The sequence below is a fragment of the Anoplophora glabripennis genome, unplaced genomic scaffold (genome assembly GCF_000390285.2).
Source record: "Anoplophora glabripennis isolate ALB-LARVAE unplaced genomic scaffold, Agla_2.0 scaffold30, whole genome shotgun sequence".
Classification (NCBI taxonomy): Eukaryota; Metazoa; Arthropoda; class Insecta; order Coleoptera; family Cerambycidae; genus Anoplophora; species Anoplophora glabripennis.
This window is the reverse complement of record NW_019416226.1, coordinates 1,648,008-1,669,371: the sequence shown is the minus strand read 5'-3', so window position 1 is coordinate 1,669,371 and position 21,364 is coordinate 1,648,008. Positions and strand designations below refer to the sequence as shown.

The following is a 21,364-nucleotide window of genomic DNA, read 5'->3' as shown; positions in this document are numbered from 1 at the left end:
CAGTTAACCCCCCTCTAATTGCACCGAAAATTTTGCGCTTGCAGCGTGGACTTGCTTAATGAATACAAGAATGAATAACGACTATCATGAAACATAACGATGAATGTAACTGCTAAAAAATAATGTCTAAATTTTAGTCAGAAGCATTTCAGATTAAGTGGCATGTTAAGTGGTGTAGTTGTTCGATCTCAATTGGAACAGCATAAAAACATTTAACTCATAAATTCTACGGAATCCATAGACGTCCAGAAAAATTTTGCCCTGTCTCGTCTAGATATACTATATTCCGAGCTATATTACCATATAATTACCATACGATTGTCAAGTTTTTTATGTTTCAAATCGCATTGTAATAAAGCATGTCGTAAAATATCTAAAGATTTATAATTATAATCAAGATAATCGCTTAATTTATCTCGAATCATGATTAAGGGAGGAACTTTATTTTCTTTTTACATATTATACATTGTACGTCATATTACATCTCTGGTAAAATCGTCAATTTTCTTTAATTTTGTATTTTTCCGTTTCCTCTTTGTACCATGATCAATCCTTCTTTAATTACGGGATAAATTGTCGTTTTTGATATCTTAGTTAATTCGTTAATCCGTTTAATAACTTTTTTATCACATTGTTCACTATTTTCAATTTTCAAACATTCATATACAGTGTAGGAAAGTACCGATGGTCTATCAGAAGTTACGTGAGAGCGATAAAGTAATAAGAAGTGGATCTTATTTGTGGAAGGGCGAAATGGGCGTTGAATTAGAATGAGGAGTAGAGATATTATTATATCCACTTCTTATTTGTGGAAGGGCGAAATGGGCGTTGACTATTAGACGCCTTCATTATAGCCATCCTTGTCTATCACATGGATTTCTATGGCTTACTTTATCGCTCTCACGTAACTTCTGATAGACCATCAGTACTTTCCTACACTGTATATTTAATATAATACGTAGACTTTTTACGTGTAAATCTTTCTTTTTAAATTCCGAGTTTGTTTCGATACTTTCGTCAAAAACCGGTTCCACTATTTGGGGATTTTCCCGAGATATTTCGTTATTCTCCGCTTCAAAGAGTCTCCAGAGAGCCACGATAAATTACTAGATAATTACATATAACATTATTTTAATAACTATTACCCTTTACTGGTTACGATATGAACAAATAATAATATCAACTAATAAATAATTATACCAACAACATACTCCGCCAAGCAATGCTCTGCATTGCACTGGCAAAGCGGCAAAGCTCCGTGTACCATACAAAAAAATTATTTACGATCTAGTGGACCAATACAGGTTTGCTTTGATGACCAGCGCGCCGCCGTCAATTCTACATCAGGCGGACTAGTTTACCAATACTGGACTTGCCGAATTGCTATTCGAGTATAAATTACGAGACACATCATGGTCAAAGCATAGGAAGAAATTTCAGGAGAAGTGCATACGGTCCTGTGCTTTAAGATTTACAGATTCCAATTGACATCGTAACAACTATACTTTTGGTTGTTTAATTTAAAAAATAATATTTTGGATTCTACAGCATCATTTTGAGTATCGAAGAAAAATTGATTAAAAATTTATGTTACATGCAACAAAAAATTCCATTCTAAATTACGAATTTATAAATAACTTAAAAAAATAAAGGTAATGAAAACCAGTAAAACAGGACAAGAAAATAAAAAGACAATGTTTCACCAAAGGTCATTCTCTAATTGCAAATAAAAACTATTTATTGAATTTGGAGTATAATTATGACCTAATAAAAAATAAATTAATTAAAAATAAAACTTCAAAAAAAAAACAAGAAAAATAGTAACTTAAAAAATAAAGGTAAGAAAAATCAGTAAAACAGGACGACAAGAAAATAAGAAAACAATGTTTCATCAAAGATCATTCCCTAATTGCAAATAAAAATTATTTTTGTCCAATTATTTCCCTAAAGATATTGTCTGGAGTTTTGTGGCATAGTTCTCGTTTTTTTTTCTTTATTCTTTGGGTATTTTGTCACCTGTGGATAAATTTTAAAAAATTATGAAATAAAAAATGGAAAGAAACTAAATCGAAATGTCAGAATAAGTTCAGAAGACGAAAACAGAAACATTTTCAAAAGTAACCAAGTAACCAGTGAGGTCTTGGTTAGGGAAAACTATTTTCATAAAAATAACCTGTCTGATCCTTTTGCCACAACTTTTTTTTAATATTTCCCTAAAAATACCCTATTTATATTTTAATAGTATAAGAAACGTTTTTTATTTTTTTATGAAATAAAGTAATTACCAAAAATTGTTTTGAAATCATATGCATTTTTATAAACTAAATTTATAGCATCCATCATAATTTTTAGATCAATTGTGATTACCTTTTCTAATTTCTTACTCAAACAGTTAAAACGTAAGCTCAAGAAAAACTCGGAACAATATTCATCCATGCGCTCCCAGACTGATACTGTATGGCCAAAATGGATTTCGGAGAAAAATCAACATTTTATGACAATTTTCGGACATAACAATTTTCAGGGCTCACCCTTAAGTAGCCCTTTGAAAAGGCAGTTCTCCATCTATAATACATATAGTTTTATTTTTACTGGTATACTATTACCATCTAATATGGAGACTATCTCAATAACATAATTTGGATTCTCTAAATTTCCGACAAGCTCGCATCTCTTCCAACTCAAAAACTCCGGGATACCTAAACTAATAAGCCTACTCACCGCTGTTCGACTTGACGTCATCGGGTCTGTGCAGGTCCGGCTTCGATGCCAGCATGGATAGGGGGTGTTGGGCGGGCAGGGGGCCCGAGAGGCCCAGGAGACTTGCCGCCGAGCTGGGCGGAGCGCCGCCCAGCGGATGGGGGATCATGGGTATCGGGGGCGCCGCGTGTGTCGGCAGCTGTTGGGCGTGCATCTGTTGCAGTAGCCTCGGGAGGTCCGGCCTTTGTTGCTGCAAACAAAGGAAAAATGTTTGGTGTGTTAGGAGGAAAGTTAAAAATGACTGTACAGTAGCGGATAATAAAAATACTCCCACTTAAAATTAATTGTAAAAATATTTATATAAGATTCTTCGAATTGGCTAAAGAATCCTTCAAAAGCATCAAAACAGCTATAAAATAAGTCAGCGTACACAAGGAAACATTAAAATCCATCTAAATAGCTTCAAATTAATAAGATACGTCAAAACCTGTTTGTTTTAAAATAGTCAAAAACACGACAGAATATACAAAAACATTTTCAATGATACAATTTAAACTTTTTCAATCTTTCAAAAAACACAAGAAACAATACGTAGGTTATCAATATTTTACACCACACGTAAACAAATTACGATTAATAAAAAAAAGCGGTGAACAGCTATTATCTAGTTACGAACGGACTAAACAGAGCTCAAACTGCATAGTAAATATGCGCTACTACCAGTCCTTATTTTACTGCTGCGCGAAGGTAACCATGACCGCCGCTGTAAACACTTGACAGATTTAGGGGAGCTACGAGTAGTCCACGTATTCAGTGTTTTTCAAATGAATTTTGCAAGTCGAGTTATAGTCCAGGGAACGAAGAAAAAATAGGGCAAAACCTCCGAATACTTTCGAATAGATCCGATTTTTATGAAAATTTGGAATTGAGCTTATTTCACCCTGTATATGAAAAGTTATATATGCTTGATATGAGCTTCTTATTTTTAGCAGATGAAACCACCCCTTATGCTAAAAAACTGAATAAATATAAAAATAGGTGTTATACAGGTATAGACTAAAATCATATCTTAATACATAGAATAAATATTGTTTTGTATTGTGGGTTATAATTTACGTTATTTTTATAAAGCTTCAACACTTAAAAAGCACCCTTAATGATAAAAATATAAAATTAGTAGTTTCTTTGACCTTAAAATAATTTTATAGCGCATATATTATAGATAGAAATCTTTTCAATAGTTTATGGTATTATAAATAATTTATTGCAATATTTCAATTCTTAAAAAACTTCAGTTTGAAATCATTTGATAGTACAGACAAGATAAATTAAATTCTTTTGCCTGTTTATAATAAATTTATAATTTATTGTATTATTTTAACCCTTAAAAACCACCCCCAATGACAAAATATAAAAAATGGCTTTTAACTATTTAAAATGAATTATATAGTTTTTTTCGTAATGAATTTCTTTCTCTCGATTTACTTTAATGTATGCAATATTTAAAATAATATTTCTCAATATTTTATTCATGCGGAAAGTCATAATTTCCATATATTATTTTATTATGAATGCTCGGAAGTTGTGGATAATCAAAATATTGATATGCTCCGAAAATTGAAGCGACAAGGTACCGTTGGTTTTTTAACGATAACTTCCTTAATTGCAAAACTATGAAGACGATCCAAAACCGATTTTATNTTTTTGAAGCTAATACGCGGATGTTATTAGATTACACTGCACGTTTTCGACCCATAAACATCAACCGAACAACGGTTGATGATACCGCCTCCGAGATTCATTATAATCGGCAACTCTCTGTCGGGCGCGTTAATAATTTACCCGGTAATCACGAAGGAGCCCGCGACGCGGCTAATACAATAATCCGTCACGTTCCCAGCCCGAGGGAAGAGAAAAAAAACACTCGCGAGCTGCAAATGTAGTGTAAACACAACTCCAACTTTAAATTGAGCAGAATGGATCTGAGACACGTGACGAGAAGTTATATTTTTATCGGGGGGAGAGAAAACCAACCGACCAGCTGGCTCGTCGCGACGCCCTTCTCGAAAGACGCCGAGAGCTGCGCTGCTCCGCTGTGGCAGCCATTATTTAAAATTCTTATTGCTGAAAGTCTGTAAATTGATTTCTTCGGTTCTCCCCCGAACGACGGTAGCACGGCTCTGATGGATTTCATTATAATTGCATTTTTCCAGCGCGGCCCTTAATTAAGCGGAAGCAGTTTCCTTTTATTTTCGCGCCCCGCTTCCGTCGCGTACGGATGAATAAGTAATAGCAGGCGTTATTTGCCAACGACGGAACTTTAATTCAATTAGCAGTCACCGTTCCGTAATAAGATTATTAAACTAATTCAATTTAACAGTTGTGTTGTTAACACTTATTTACTGACGTGTTAACTGATTTAATACCCTTGTCGCTGCATTACGTTTGATTCCGCCTTCCCGTTGGCACCGCGTGTGTGTCGGAGACATTTGCTCGCTTCCCGGTAAGCCGATTAACGCTATAAGCCCGTGTTATTTTTTGCGCGGATCACGGCCGCCACTGGGAGAGAACTTTTCGATGACGCGATGAGTCTGAAGAACTCCAAGCGTTCCTTATACGATAACAAAAAGTACCTTACAACTCAAACATTCATAACATTATATATATTTGCTTTAATTATACATAATTTTTTACTGGGATGATGAAATAAAACTCCTCGATGTAGCTGAAAATATAAAGAACTTTACCGGCAACAAAAAATATCTGATCATTCAATCACTTATAACATTATCATATTTAAACTTATTCTATAACACACAATTTTCTACAGCTACGACTAAAGAACTTGGGCTAATTTTCGGTGACTTGGAGGTGTAAAGAACTTTAGACGCTACTTATACATACTTTATCAAAATACATCTAATAGTTCAATAATGTACAGTATTACCACATTTGCTTTATTCGGTGACGACTTTTTACGGTCATTTCTAATGTATAAAGAACATTAAGTGCCACATATAGGGCAGAAAAAATAACGTAATAGTTCAATCGCTATTATCATATTTGTGCTTGACTATAAAGCATTTTCTACAGCGACGACTAAAAAAAGAACTCCGTAACCTAAGGGGTGTAAAGAACTTTAGACACTACTTATATGGTAACCAGAATATAACAGTTCAATCAGTTGTTTTATTCCACAACACTGAAAAAGAACTTCTGGGTAACAAAAAATTTGGAACAGTTCAATAAACTGTATTAGATAGTTGCTTTATTTTATAGTTCTCGTGACTTGAGAAGTATAAAGAACTTTAGGGCGCTATTTATATGTATTTTAAAAACTAATAATGTAAAATCTTATCATATTTGCTTTATTCGACACCTAGACACTACTTATACTGTAATAAAAAAATATCTAATAGTTCAATCTTTTACAGTGCTATTATATTTGCGCTTTATTATGCGCCATTATTTACCTTCTGGACTGAAAAGGAACCCCTCGATGAAACAAATTAGGCGTTATCAAATATGATAACAAAATGTATTTAACATTACTTCACACGATTGAAAAAGAACTTCTTGTTGGCTTGGAGAGTATAATGAACTTTAGGCGCTACTTATACAATAACAAAAATATACATAGCAGTACAATCACACATAATATTACCATATTTGCATTTTAATACACACCATTTTTGTACCGGCCTTCTGAAAACGAACTCCTCGATAACCTCGACAGTATAAAGAACTGTAGGCGCTACTTATACAGCAACAAAAAACATTCAAAGGCACAATCACTTGTAGTGCCATATTTGCGCTTTATTACAAACCATTTTTTAACGAGGTAAATCAAAAAGAACTTCTCGACGACTTTAAGAGTATAAAGAACTTTAGACGCTAGACGCTACAAAAAAAATATATCAAATAGTTCAATCGCTTAAATATTATCATACTTGCGCTTCATTATACACCATTTTCTACCGCGTCTGCTAAAAAAGAAGTTCAAAGTGACTTTAGTATATAAAGAACTTTAGGCGCTAATTATACTTAACAGTGTAATCATTCATATTTCCGCTACATTTAACTCGAAGACAAAATTACTTCTCGACGACTAATATAAGAACTTCAGAAGCTAGTTATAAAAATAATAGTTCAATGACTTAAGTATTCTTATATTTGCGCTTTATTATACATAATTTTTTACCGCAACCACTGAAAAAGGACTTCTCAGTAACTTTGGGAGTTTAAAGATGCTACTTCTACTTTAACAAAAATATGTTACAGCAATCATTTGTGGTATTATGATATTTGTTTAATTCTACATCATTTTTTACCCCGACGTGACGATGGAAAAATTACTTCTTGATGACTTGGAAGGTATAAAGAACTTGGCGCGCGATTTATATTTTATTTACAAATTATACATGTCAGTGTATTAACATATCGGCTTTATCTCACATTATTTTATACAGTGACGATTGCAAAAGAACTTCTCGGTCACATATGGGTTATAAAGAACTTTAAGCGCTACTTATACGACAACAAAATATATTTACTAGTTCAATATTACCATATTTTGGTTTCGTATTTCTGTTCTCGACTCACTAGCGACGAATGCTTCGATAATATAAGGATTTACATATATCTACCGATTTTTGTAGGATACGGAGTTCATTCCACAATTTTCGAATGTGGCGTACGTTTTCCCGTTTTATTCGGTTCAAGGTTTTTTTCTAGATACAAATGCCGTGCATGACGCGGTCGTCCGAGCAGATATGAATACCGCGACTTGAATCGAATGCGTCTTCAAATATTCCTGCAACATCCCCGTTCCATTCCGAAGGCCTCCAGTCAGACTTTATCAGAACTTACCGTGACAAAGGCAAGAAAGCGAGGCGGCGGCGGCGGCGACGGCGGCCACATTTTTAGGGACCCTAACCGCTTTATCCGGCAGATTGCTAGGCCAGTCACCCGCAAAGCAGAGAGTGAGCGGATAAGCCGATTCCTGATCCCTCCTGAATGTCACATCCGCGCGCGTGTGTGTGCAGACTTAGCAGATACCCTGACAGACCGGCGGGGCGTCAAATCGGCACGTAGATGCATTATTAGGGGTTTTATACGGGTTCGGAAAAAGACGGGGAGAAGTAATGTATCGACGTGCATTCATTTGAGATATGGCCGGAACATGAGGATGGCGCCGAGTTTTTTTTTATTAAAGCAATGCGCAAAAGAATGTTTTAGAAGGTAAATAGTTGAATATATTTAAAAAAAAGTATTAAAGAACGCCTGTGACGTACTACTACTTGATCAGACGACATATTGGGAAAGATTGTAAAGCCAATGATCAAGTGTGCGTCATTGACACTTTTTGATTTTGTAATTTAGTTCAATAACTCGGTTGGAAAGTTCGAACGTGTTAAATAAGACTGTGATGCAAAAGTGTAACAATGGCAACCGTGTACCTCTGAAAAATATTATAACATAATATTTTAAAAATAATAATTTTATGTGCATATGTTTTTTCTTTAAATTAACATATAATAATTCTTAATTCACCATTATTGGAATCATATAGTCTTGGACAGAACAAATCTTGGAAAATGTTCACTAAAATCCCTTACTTTATATAATCCTAAGCAAATACCATCAAACATTCAAATAAATAGCACCGTATGCGAGGTGCCTCAGCTTCAGCAAAGCCACGACACCGCGTCTAGTATTAAAGTAATTAAAATTCGCCACTAACAGTGGGCGAAGGGTGCGAAAGCGACGTGCGAAATCCCGCGAAGTCTCCGAAGTATTAATCGATAATGGCCTAACACGGAACAACAATCCCATTAATGCACCCAAGTCGGTGCCCCGGGGGCAGACTTTTAATTTAAAAAGTTCGCTCCCGGCCCGAATGCTAATTGGATTATGATGGTCGCTCTGCTGCCGGCCTTTGCTTTTCACAAAGCGCGCCGCCGTGGCATCTGCCACCACGGTTGACAAGTCGTCCGCTTTAAGGGGTGGATTTAAACAGTTTTCGTAACGACACCAATGCTGTCGACTGGTAAACTTGCAGGGCGCGGTGTTTATAGTAAACAGAAAATTAAAATACGATTTCCGAAGAATATCAACAATATTTACGGACAATAGTAAAACTCTCTTGGCTTTCGAGATATATAAACACTTTAAACTCGTCGAAAATCACTACATTAGAAAATAACTGTGCCGTAAGTCACAAAATGGATCTGTTTAACTTTTTTTTTTAATTCATAGTCAGAAAGTATGGATCATAGTTAATAAAAGTGCGAACACATTTCAGCAATTTGTCTCTCAAAATAAATACAGAAATCGTAAAGCAGGAAGCTCGCGGAAGCCATGTTGTGACGTCATACCACTCGTTAGCGGCTAGCCCAATTACGTAGCTGGGTAACGCAAAAAATCCATATTTTATTTTGTGTTGCGCTTTCACAAAAACGCTAAAACTAGTCAATTAGTATATAGGAATTGTCGTTTTATCACGTTGCTTAAACCTTTTTTTGCGCTATGTTTCATAAACCCATGACGTCATCGATGTTTTTTTGAAATAGCACTATCTAATTTTTTAAGCATAAAAGAATAGCCCTTTTGACGGGAAATGCGTTGATATAGGGTTTGGCCGACTGTACTTTGACAGGTGCGAAAAATCACATAGATAATGATGTTTCAACAGATAGTATTTGATTTCAACAGGATAGGGCCCCTCCTCATTTCGGGATTGCTCTAAGGAATTACTTGCATGAAATTTTTCCAAATAGGTGGGTAGGTTGAAGAGGAACCATTGAGTGGCCACCACGTTCACCCGATTTAACTCCTCTAGACGGGTTATTTAAAAATCAGAGTTTACGTTGATAGACCAGACACCATCGAGGGCTTAAAAGTGAGCATAAGAGAAGAAATTAATCAGATACCACCAGAGGCAATTGAAAATACCAGGATGAATCCGAACATCGACTCGGCCATTGCCTAACTGTTAACGGGGGTTACTTTGACCATCTTCTTTAAGTCACATAAAAGTGTTTAATTAAAAATCCTTAAGTTATTGTTTTTGAGAAACTCTTTCGCATTCTTTACATTAAATTAAGTAATACATTTCTCTGTTTTTTTCGCATCTGTCAAAGTAATGTCGGTTAAATCCTATATCGACTTTTATGCTTATAAAAATTAGGTAATGCTATTTAAAAAAAAATATCGATGACGTTATAGGTTTCTGAAACATGACGCAAAAACGTGACAAATTGACAATTTCTATACACTAATTGACGTATTTTAGCGTTTTTGTGAAAACGCAACACAAAATAAATAAAATTTAACAGAGAAACGGCATCACAAATTTTGATAAAGAAAAAATATACTGATTTATCGAAACGAAAACCATAATTAAATTAAAATAAATAATAATTCGTCAACATTTCGTAAAGTTTAGTGTGTTGTTTAGTGTAAAATGGATTTATCTGTTTCAAATTCAGAAGCCCAAATTAGAAAATTAATAAATTTCAGCACCAAATGAAATAACCTCACATTTTTACATGCGTTTGATAAAAGCAATATTACCGCGTGATTTCACTGATAATGATTAGTGTTACTGCCAGGCCACGCGATTGTTTGCTTCCCAAAGATTGGTGCAAGAAGCCGATGCTCCATACTTATTGATCCCTTCTTTTCAAATATATTCTAATATCATAACTGCCGTATAATAATTATGTGGTTTTACTTCATTTATCACATCACTGATTATAATTGTAGTTAGTTTTTTTTTTCGGGGTAATTTTATTACTGAAAAGAACCGGCAACCCCGTCTGTGGCGCCCTTTGTGTCCTCGACAGGCGCTCGGGCCGGATTAAAAATTGAGTGGCAGTTTTTGTTCTTTTAGAGCCGCCCTTTAAAATGTTATTTGCTGTTTTATTGTTCGATCGGCTGTGATACTGCGTCGTCCTCCCCGTCGACGTACTCAAGTATTCAACGCGTTCACTCGAACCCGACTGATTTAATTATAAGCGGCGGCGTATTCATTTTACGGTAGGATATTCATTCGATTTTTTCGATTGGCGTCCCGTTAATTCGATTCCATTAAGCTAATTCCAGTCCGATCGTTCGTTTTTTGTGCTGCGACGGATTGTTCCGTCCTTTTCGCTGTTCATGATTTGGAACGGGTCAAAGATATTTCTTTGAAAAATTACATTATTTAATAACTAAAATATGCCATATACGTGTTTTTGTATTAATAACATTTACTCCAGTCGAATTAGAATTTGATCGTGAAAAAATGATTAGTAAACATTTTATTACACTTCACGCTTCCTCACTTTTTTTACTGTCCACGAAAATCTAGACGACCTGTCGGAAAATTACTCATTTTATGTTGTAGGCAATTAAAATACCTACAATTTAAGGTATAGTTGTTACGATCTCAATTGGAACGTCCAGAAAAAATTAGCCCTGTCTCGTCTAGATATACTATATTCCGAGCTATAATTACCATACCATTGTCAAATTTTTTATGTTTAAAATCGCATTGTAATAAAGCATGTCGTAAAATATCTAAAGATTTATAATTATAATCAAGATAAACGCTTAATTTATCTCGAATCATGTTTAAAGTAGTAATTTTATTTTCTTTATACATATTATAAATTGTGCGCCGCATTACATCTGGTAAAATCGTCAATTTTCTTTAATTTTGTATTTTTCCGTTTTCTCTTTGTACCGTGATCAATCCTTCTTTATTTACGCAATAAATTGGCCTTTTTGGATATCTTAGTTAATTCGTTATCCTTCGCTTCAAATAGTCTCCAGAGAGTCACGCTAAATTACTAGATAATTACATATAACATTTATTTTAATAACTATTACCCTTTACTGATTACGATATGAACAAATAATAATATTAACTAATAAATAATAATAACGTATTATACCAACAACATACCCCGCCAAGCAATGCTCTGCACGGCGCTGGCAAAGCGGCAAAGCTAAGTGAACCCGCGTACCATACAAAAAAATTATTTACGACCTAGTGGACCAATAAAAGTTTGCTTTGCTGACCAACGCGCCGCCGTCAATTCTACATCAGGCGGACTAGTTTACCAATACCGGACTCGCCGAATTGCTATTCGAGTATAAATTACGAGACACATCATGGTCAAAGCATAGGAAGAAATTTCAGGAGAAGTGCTTTAAAATTTACAGGTTCCAATTGACATCGTAACAACTATACCTAAAGCCATATGTCACAATATGAAAACCAAAACCGAATTTGAAACGTTCAAGTAAAAAATCTCACCCACGACTAGAGCGACGTTCACGCGCGTGCACGGGCCTTGCGCTCCTTCTCCGCGTGCAAGTCGTTCATTAACGTTAACTTCTACTGCTGCTAGCGCGTTTATTACATGAACTATAAATGTAAAACTTTCTGAAAATAAAGCTTTAACCCTTTCTTTAATTGTCGCTATAACCCCGGTCCGATACGTCAAATATAGTTAATTAACAATTAACGTTATAAAAAAGCTTATCTTGGAAACAAAGAGGCGTATGTGAATTCTTTTTTTAAATTACTGTAAAAATAAGCTCTATTTAATGCAAAAAGAGCGAATTCCAGAGCGACTTTTGTTTGACCCTGGGACAATTTGTTTTTAACGCTGTTTTGCAAGCCCTACTTTGTTAATTGTAAAGGGCTTTTTCGATACGTTTCTTTGGATCAATTGTAACATATGCTAGATATGCCTACATATACTTATTTGCAATTTGCCAACATAGAGTCACCTCTTTCTAGTTACTTTTTTGATATTAAAAAATTTCATTTTATCAATGTACTATTTTTGTTTTTGGAAAACAAGACAGTATGTAAAATAAAGACATCTGTTCTTTTCCTCGGCGGGATATATCGGACCAATTTGTTTCTCATGGATTTCATCCCGCAGGGGTACTTAGCGGGAAAGAAAAAAGTTCTCTCCGGATCCACCGGAACGGAGCAGAAAAAAAAAACCCTTAATGCAGCTCGCAGCCGGAGCCGTAAGAATTCGAGTGCGGCTGTTTATCCGGTCGGTTTTAAAAATTCCGGAAACGAGGCGAAGAAAACTCCACCTGCATATTTTATGCTCTGGAGCGCGGGGGTCCGGATCCCTCCTGAAATGATAATGAGGCTGGAGATTAGTATTAGGATGCCGCAGGCGAAATTTACTCGGCGGCGGCGTGTTCCTTTTAAATTTGCACGGGACTCGGCGTTCGAAGAGGATTGTCGGGCCCTCTCCGAAGAGGAGACTCTCTTTTGTTATTCATGCAGCCCCGCTTCTCTCGGTTTATAAAAAGGAGGGAGCCCTTCCCTCGCGCCAACGGCGTCCGAGAGAATTTTTCAGAAGGGAAATATAAATTGAAAATATTTTTTTGTAGTTTTACTTGTACATGATGGGTATTTTATTACTTATTATAATACCAATCACAAATTGGTATAATTTATCAATTACAGCTACTTATAATCTAATCTAACCTAAATTATGAATAAGAAATTCAAATGCACCTGTGCTTGTGCACTGAGCACAGTGCACAAGCATGCGAAAAAATTCACCTCACTTTCGAATTTTTGTGCCAAGATGAGTAGATTCTGAGGAGGCATGATTTCGAAAAATCGAGCGAAGATTGCTGGAGGACCTCTGCGGACACATCGTAAAAGGTGTTCCATCGTCAACCCCAGTGATTTACATCTTATTAAACAGGGAAAAATACCTGATTAGTACATGTTGTACGCTCCAAATTTTACAATTTATTTTTATAATTGCATTCTAAAAGCTCTTTACAAATTGCTATTCGTTTACTGTCAATAGTTCCTTATTTTTCAAGCTCTAATAACCACACGGAGTTTCTGAACTTCTGACCGAGTTGTAAATTTACATTTTGAGTGAATTACAGGAGTATAAAATCACATGCTAAATAAAACGAATTTTACTTGTATACAGGGTGTCCGGAAATGATGAGCAAAAAATTCAGGGGATAATTCTAGACCGAAAATAAATCCTCTTTCTATAACATTTTTTCCAAAACTGATTATTAACGGTGTTACAGGGTGCAATACCTTTTGTCACACTAAAATATTTTGACGAAATTTCGTATATGGGGGTTTTTCAAGATGAGGATTATAAATTTGCCCACCGTTTTTTCGCATTTTGTAGAGGGCGCTACATACGAGCCTTTATTTTGATTTGAATGGTTCCAACTTTTTTGTGCTACACTTTATGCGATATTTGACTGAATATGTTTGTTCTTCTACCCTTTTGACATAAAAAAAGTATACTTTATTTGTGTCGATAAATCTAACCGCTTTCGAGAAAAGCGGAAAAAAAATTGGAACCATTCAAATCAAAATAAAGGCTTGTATGTGGCGCCCTCTACAAAATGCGAAAAAACGGTGGGCAAATTTATAATCCTCATCCCGAAAAACCCCCATATACGAAATTTCGTCAAAATCTTATGTGTGTGGCAAAAGGTATTGCAATAAAACTGCAAATAAAATTTACCTTTTAACACCCTGTAAAGAGGTGGCATTTATTTTCGGTCTAGAATTAGCCCCTGAATTTTTTGCTCATCATTTCCGGACACCCTGTATATAATAATTTTATATTACCTATTATGGGGCCGAAATAACCAATAATTTCTTGTGTAATTTTACATAAAATATTTATTAGTGTCTTCGTCAGTTCACAGACGTTTCGAATGTCTGTTTTATTTTTCAAAGAAGCTCTCGAAAAATTTAAATACCGCGCCGATCATCCTCATAAATATCCCCGTAGGGGGGTGCCGAACGACGTACGGAAACTGCGACTAATCCCCGGGACACTTTAACATCAGTTCCGCACCGTCTCCGTTTTGTTTTGGGGGACTTTGCGACGACTACATCAGTCGCCGGGGCGTTCGCTATCAATCACTCGCAGCCAACTTGTTTCCATTGTTGCGCGAATTTCAATCGTTTCCACGCGTCGCTCCTCGCCCGCCCAGAAATGAACTGTTCAGTTTTTGTTGTTCCGCCATGATTACTTCCGGTCGGGGGGGACGCCGCGAAGCAGATAAATTCCCTAGTAGGCCGGCGGGTGGGGGAAATTGATAATTGCCCAATTTGCCACCGCCGACCGGCGGAATTCGCCACATACTTCCATGAATAATGAATTATGTCAAGACGTGGAAAGCCTTCATAAATGATTACAGGCCACGTGACCAATATTTTTTTTATGATTTTAAAACAACGTGTTGATATTCCATATATTTATTGTAATAGTGATAATATTCGTAATCAAAATATCCCTCTTATTTCTCCTTTTCGCAATTGTAATATGAATGAATAATAGAAGGTGCCTATAATAAATTAAAATTACCAGAATCACACCAAATTCCACATTGCTGCACTGCACTGCTAGACCATTTGTTGACAATTGAATTTATGACCAGGTCGCCCAGTGCGGCAGTGTTTGTGCCGCATCTGCCCGCGCGTTCATTCTTCAACTGGGCGGCCAGACCTGTATATGGGTATTGCTAAATAAATATGGGAACAAGTTCTTCAAATATTTCAATGCCGAGTTGCTGCGTCAGCGACCGAACCTGATACCTACTGCCAACCTCTTGGTTCTTCAATTGAGATCGGAAAGACTATACCCGGGATTGCTATAATTACATCTCTTTTACATGAAAACATGTTACTGCAGGTGATACACGTGTTGGAAATACCTTCTTGACTCGGCTTCAAAATACCTGATTGAATATTCCGCGATATATGCGGGGGTACTTTTTACACTGACGTTGAATATAAATCATGTACCTATACTGCTGTCTGCGTCCTACTTATTGATAACAGGAAGAGCAACGTATAACTACGACGTGCCGCGGCTTCATTAAAATTTACTTAGCGTCAAAAAAGCCCGGAACTCTTCCTCCGTTCAATTATAGAGGAAGTGCAACCGCATCTGTTAAATTCCTCGGAAGCGCCGTAACTCAATTTGCGCCGTACTTGTGCAAACCCAATGAACCAGAGTGTAGCATAATCCAACAGAACAAAAAGTCCGCAAACCTGATACAGCGGATCCTCCTCTGAATATCAATGCAACCGTCCCCAACCAGGGGGGTGGCGTGGCGGCAGGAGCTCGCCTCGCGAACCAAATAAAGATGCGCGACTTGATACAGGGTCGGACTGGGCCCATACAGACGTCGAAAGGTATGAACTCGGTGTGTGACAGTTTAATATTAGTCTACGTCGCTCGACGGAAATGTTTTTTCGTATCACTATTCCGTGATTTTCTAGAGGTTTTTTTTCTTTACTTTTTAGAATATTTAGGATACGTTAGTATCATGATATGCAGTTTTTGATGAAGTTCGCTACAGTTCTGCTATAGGGCAACGGCATCTGTCTAAAGGAAGGACATTCGTCTTCTTGATAGTGGTAGTGTTGCTCCTCGCCATGACCCAAACCGAAAAGTGGATGTGAATGTGGAAGAACATATTTTAAATATTACTGAAAGGGAACCGTGACGTAACGTTAGGAGTAACGCTCAAAAAGTAGGTGCGTCTCATTGAACTGTCCACAGGACTCTACGAGAAAAGTTATTGTACACTGAATCCATTGTATAAATTTGAATATATTATGAATTTTTGATATTTTTGGTGATTATATTGATAGAATAATAATTGTCGATGATGTATAATATCAATTTGTTCCATTGAGTGAAAAAAATTGGGTCCGAAACGAAAAAAAAAAAAACAAAAATTTAATTTTTACTTCAACTTGAATCGTGAATAACTTTTAAATGAGTAAATTTATGCAAAAATGTTAAGAGACCTTTTTTGTAGAGCATTAAATTTCCTTTGAAAATCTGATGTTCTTTTTCAGATATTAATTTGTTCGTTATTTACAAAATTCCGAAGTTAAAAAGTCAAATCGAAAAAACATATCCATTTTCAAGGCTTGATTAAGTACATGTAAACGGCTCGTCTGCCGTCTTTCAATCAGACCTTTTTTCTAGGGCATTCAATTTCCTTCAAAATTATGTTGATAATTTTTTTTACCTCGATGGCAGTTTTGACGCAAAAATGGAATCAGGAATAAAAAATCGAAACTAGCGATGATAGATCTCTTAAAACTAATATCAAGGGCTCAAACTCTCACGATATTTTTTTTTTCGTCATTCTGAATGATATTCTCGATATACTTATCTTTAAAAAAAAAATAGTCGATTTTTTTGGCTCAGTCTAGACTACTCATATTAAAGAGTGAATATTTTACTCAATAGGGTGTGGCCATTATTGAGTAAAATTGAGTGAAACTAAGTGAATTTTTTTACAGTGGATCAGATCAGAATCATCTACAACGGGTTCAATAATTGTCAGCTGTAGATTTCGCTCCTGGGTTAAATTTTTGTAGAGGGTTTCTAATTAAAACTCGCTTTTACTAGAGATGAGACAAATGGCGTTTTTAATTTACAAAATACTTATAAACGGGTAGAAAAAAATTCGCATACAAATAAAACATATTTCCAGTTTTGTTTTTCGATTAATGTTTGTTAGGAGATAATCTAATATGAACCTTTAGCATGACTCAAACTTCTATTGTAATATTTTTTTATTTATTTTTAAGTCTGTGCAATTTTTTGGAAAATATGCAGTATTGTACTGAAGAAAACAATCTTCCTAGTCCGGTCCTGCCTATCGTGGAGCATTTTCCGATCCATCCGATATTAGTATCTTTATCTGCTTATAAGTGACGGCGCGGAAGCGAGAAAGAGAGAGACGAACGACTGTTACATCCAGCGGTTGCCCGAAGCGCTGCTTTCACCGCCGAAATAGCGTAGCGGCGTCGGCGGCGGCGACGGCGGAGTTCCACCGCCGCGTCCAGACGTTTACATAATTGCATCATGTCTTGTCGGCGGCGGATTATCGTCATCGACCACAGCGATCCGGATCGCTCCACATACTAATGCGCCAATTTAATTCCGGGCCCGGAGCCCGCGCTTCCATTACGCCTCCGCAGTCGGAAAAATTATTCATAGGGATTTTGATTCAGACCCGATTTTATTACGAATAGAGGATCCTCTGATCGGAGGTAAATTGCGGTGGGTGGAATCGGAGGGACGAAGAATTTAATTTCGGTACGCGCAGTCGATATCAAGCCGGCTTGAAAGTAGCTATTGGAGAATAATGTGTGAAGTATTAAATATTACTGGTTTTATTTATTTATTTGGAAATGCAATATTCGGTGGGACAATGTCCCAATTACAGGATAAGGTGAAATATAACACCAGAAACTAAATTAAAAATCAAAGACACGAAAACTACCATTAAGTGTTAAAGATAGCAAACAAAATATAAAATCGTGACGCAGAACTTAAATAGAAAACAATAACAAATAAAATAAAGCAAAAAAACATTACTTGGATTATATGTGATAATAAAATTTTGTTTTATCATGGAGTGAAAAAATAGTGAAAATCGGTCTCCATATTTTTGGTAATCATAAACTAAAAAATTAAAGGGGCAGAAAAATTTCCAATTTTTTAGTGGTTTTTGAAAGGCTGTAATTTCGTGAATAATGATCATTGGTCGTTTGCGATATTTTTATCACCATCAAATATCGAAAAAATAATAAAAATTTTCAAAAATTTTTGTCTGAATGCGGAAATTACTTATCAAATACAGTTTGGAATAAAAAATGGAAATTTTTCTACTTCCTCAATTTTTTTACTGAGCGTATTATGAATCATTAGTGTTTCTATGGTGTGAGTAGTTATAATACATCCAAACAATCGATGTATATTTTAGGTAATACCAAAAGCACAAATCCTGTGTATAATATTCATCTAATTTCACATTTTCTGATATTTTATAAGGATACGGAGTTTAGTGCAAATATTCTAAGACAAATTAAGATAAATGATTAACGGTTCCAAAGTATCAGTTCCTTAGGAACTGTACCAATGAACAACTGTATCGAGTAACGATAAATGAACTGTTAGATAAACTGTTTCAAGGAACTATGCATGCCCAGGAACTGCTCCAAAATAACGGTTCCAAACAACAGTTTCAAATAATGCTTCCAAATAAACAGTTGTACTAGCGGTTACAAAGTAGCAAATTTTTCACTAGCGGATACAAAGTAACAGTTACATAGTTACGAAGTAGCATTGATAATGTTATAGTGACAAAGTAACAGTTACTAAGTAGTAGTAACAGTTTGTCGGTCGACCGGCTGTCTATATTTGAATGTTTTAAGACTATTTTCCCGAAGTGATTTTTCATTTTCGTCACTTTGTCGTTTTTTCGCGTTGTCTTTTCTTGTTTTGTACTGTCTGTCTTGTCTTTTTATTTCATTTTCTACCTCGTTTTATCGCCTTTCATTTTCTGTACTGTCGTTTGCATTCTACCGTCCTGTCATTTCTCATCTTTCCTCTTCTCTTCGTTTTCGAGACAAGGGCATTCACTATTAATGAAAATACATTATTTATTTCAAGTTGCTACCTCAAGAACAACCTGATGACAATTTCGGCAATAATTATCAATACAAATAATGACATGTTATGACATTAATAAAAGACAAGGCAAAAGACTCTAAAACAAAAAAAAATGCGACTTAAAATTACCCTGGAAACTAAGCCCTTTTTGTACTTACAAAAAATATGATCTTTTGAGATTTTTAATACCTTCCACCTCGTAAATTAATTTTCTGGAAGTGTGTTTATATAAATTTTTCTCTCGTTGATTTGTAATGTATAGAATCTGCCATTAAAGTTAGGCTAAGCTTTCGTTTTTAAATATTCTTTTCGGAAAAGAAAATCGCTACGTTATATTCGACGCCCTACATTGATACTTTTGACAACATATTTCAATTCGACAGCAACTTTAATTAAATTCTGTGGATGAAAAAGACAAAGCTGATCAAAACGCTACTAATATTACCTTCTTTATGACGTTCCAGTATCTGTAAAAAGTACTATTTCGAGTGGAGAAATGCAAATCTCTTAAGTTTTCCCTCCAACCCGCGTTACCAGCCCGAAATACATAAAGTGGATCTTGGGGGCGGAGGCGCCGGGATAGAATCTTGGCGGTAAAGTGAGTGGATGCGGACACTTCCCGTAATGCTCCTGTGCGACCCGTCCGAGTGATTTGGTATTCCGGCGGCGTGTTCGAAATTGTTTTACCCGTCCGACCCAGAGATTGAACTGGAAAATTTGGGGGCGTTGCGGGGAGACTTTTAGTTAAATTAAGGGAGATTCTGTGATTGGGACGGGCGCGGGCGGCCGCGCGGCGTTAAGGGAAATGGGAAGTAAATGGTAATGGAAAGAGGGTGTACCTTGAATACATACGAGCTCTAAAATATGTTTAGATGTAAAGTAAGGTTTGGGTTTCCAAGATTTTCAACCAAGAAGTCGGAATTTTGCTCCAGGTATTTGTTTTTGTCGCCAGTCAGGTCCAAAATTTAGTAGCAAAAGGAAACTTTTCACAAGGCTTCAAGTATATCATATGCTGTAAAAATAGGGCGAGTAAACAGATTATTTACTTATTTTTATCTTATTTCTATTCTTTAAAACGATAACTGAATTATAGATTCAAGGCTAAGAGATCTAACTGCCTCTAGCGGGAGATGTGGCATTATAGTGTACTTAAACATCGACAGAATCTTATAAATAAGAATAACCAAAATGGAAAGGTTCACCATTGCCTCCCCTCTTACCACCTGCTTAATCGTGGTATGCCCAGATCACTCCTATTGTACGTAGAAAAGTCCAACCTACACAACGACACCAAAATCACTCCGATCGGACCACCCCTGCGCCCAGCGGTCGCGGCCGAAATATTTCCAAAGTTAAAATGTCGATTTCATTTAACCAATTCCTTCACGAATTGTCTCTGCATTTTATTTTCCGCTGAAGGGAAATACCGCGTCGTGTAAATTTCCATGTTCTCCCCGTGTACCGATGACCGAATGCTTTGATTCGACGTTAAATTTTATTGCCGCGATGACCGTGACCCGGACAGCGCGTCAAGGGGTTTTTATTAGAGCATTAATCACACAAAGTATCACACCTAAGTAAAATATAGCGTGTACTGAAATTCAGATAAAGAGCCAATAAAAGGAGAGACGTTGTAAAACAGTAATGCGAAAGTTTACGATCGCTTCCCCGGCACTTCCACCGTACTTCAACTTTATAAGTCTTTTACGATAAACTTATGAAAGCCATAAAATATTAATATACTTTTTCCACCCCTCGGCGAGGGCGCGCATCCGGATCCCCTCGACGGTCTCCCTCGCTCTCCGCCCTCGCCCTTTCCCGCTCCGCACCTAATCAACATTCCAATCACCTTTAGACTTTATCGGGAGCAGGGCTGCCAATTCCCGACAGGAAAATTAAGTGGAGTCGGGAATTCCGGCCCCTCGCGGAGCGCCGGGTCGAGGGTGGCCGGAGAAAATCTTATTTTGCGCTGCAATCGATTGGGGTGCGTTGCAGCCGGATGCTTCCAGGAATTTTATGGCGACTCTAGCGCCAGATAATTCGGGAACTCCGCGAGGAAGGCCTACGTGGTCGGCGTTGTTTGTTCGGGGAATTTTACCGGAGACGTGGAATAACTCCCGATGAAAACTAAAACCCACTATCTGCCCCATTTCGTTCAGATT

The 21,364-nt window shown here is 36.4% G+C and overlaps 1 protein-coding gene across 1 annotated transcript in view; it reads right to left on the bottom strand.

The window, feature by feature from the left end:
- Positions 1–21,364, bottom strand: part of LOC108913147 (transducin-like enhancer protein 4) — a 369,612-nt gene that overhangs the window by 125,173 nt on the left and 223,075 nt on the right. Inside the window, exon 6 of the mRNA XM_018718638.2 lies at positions 2,722–2,950. Coding sequence (XP_018574154.1) covers positions 2,722–2,950 — 229 coding nt within the window. The remainder of the gene's footprint in view (positions 1–2,721; positions 2,951–21,364) is intronic.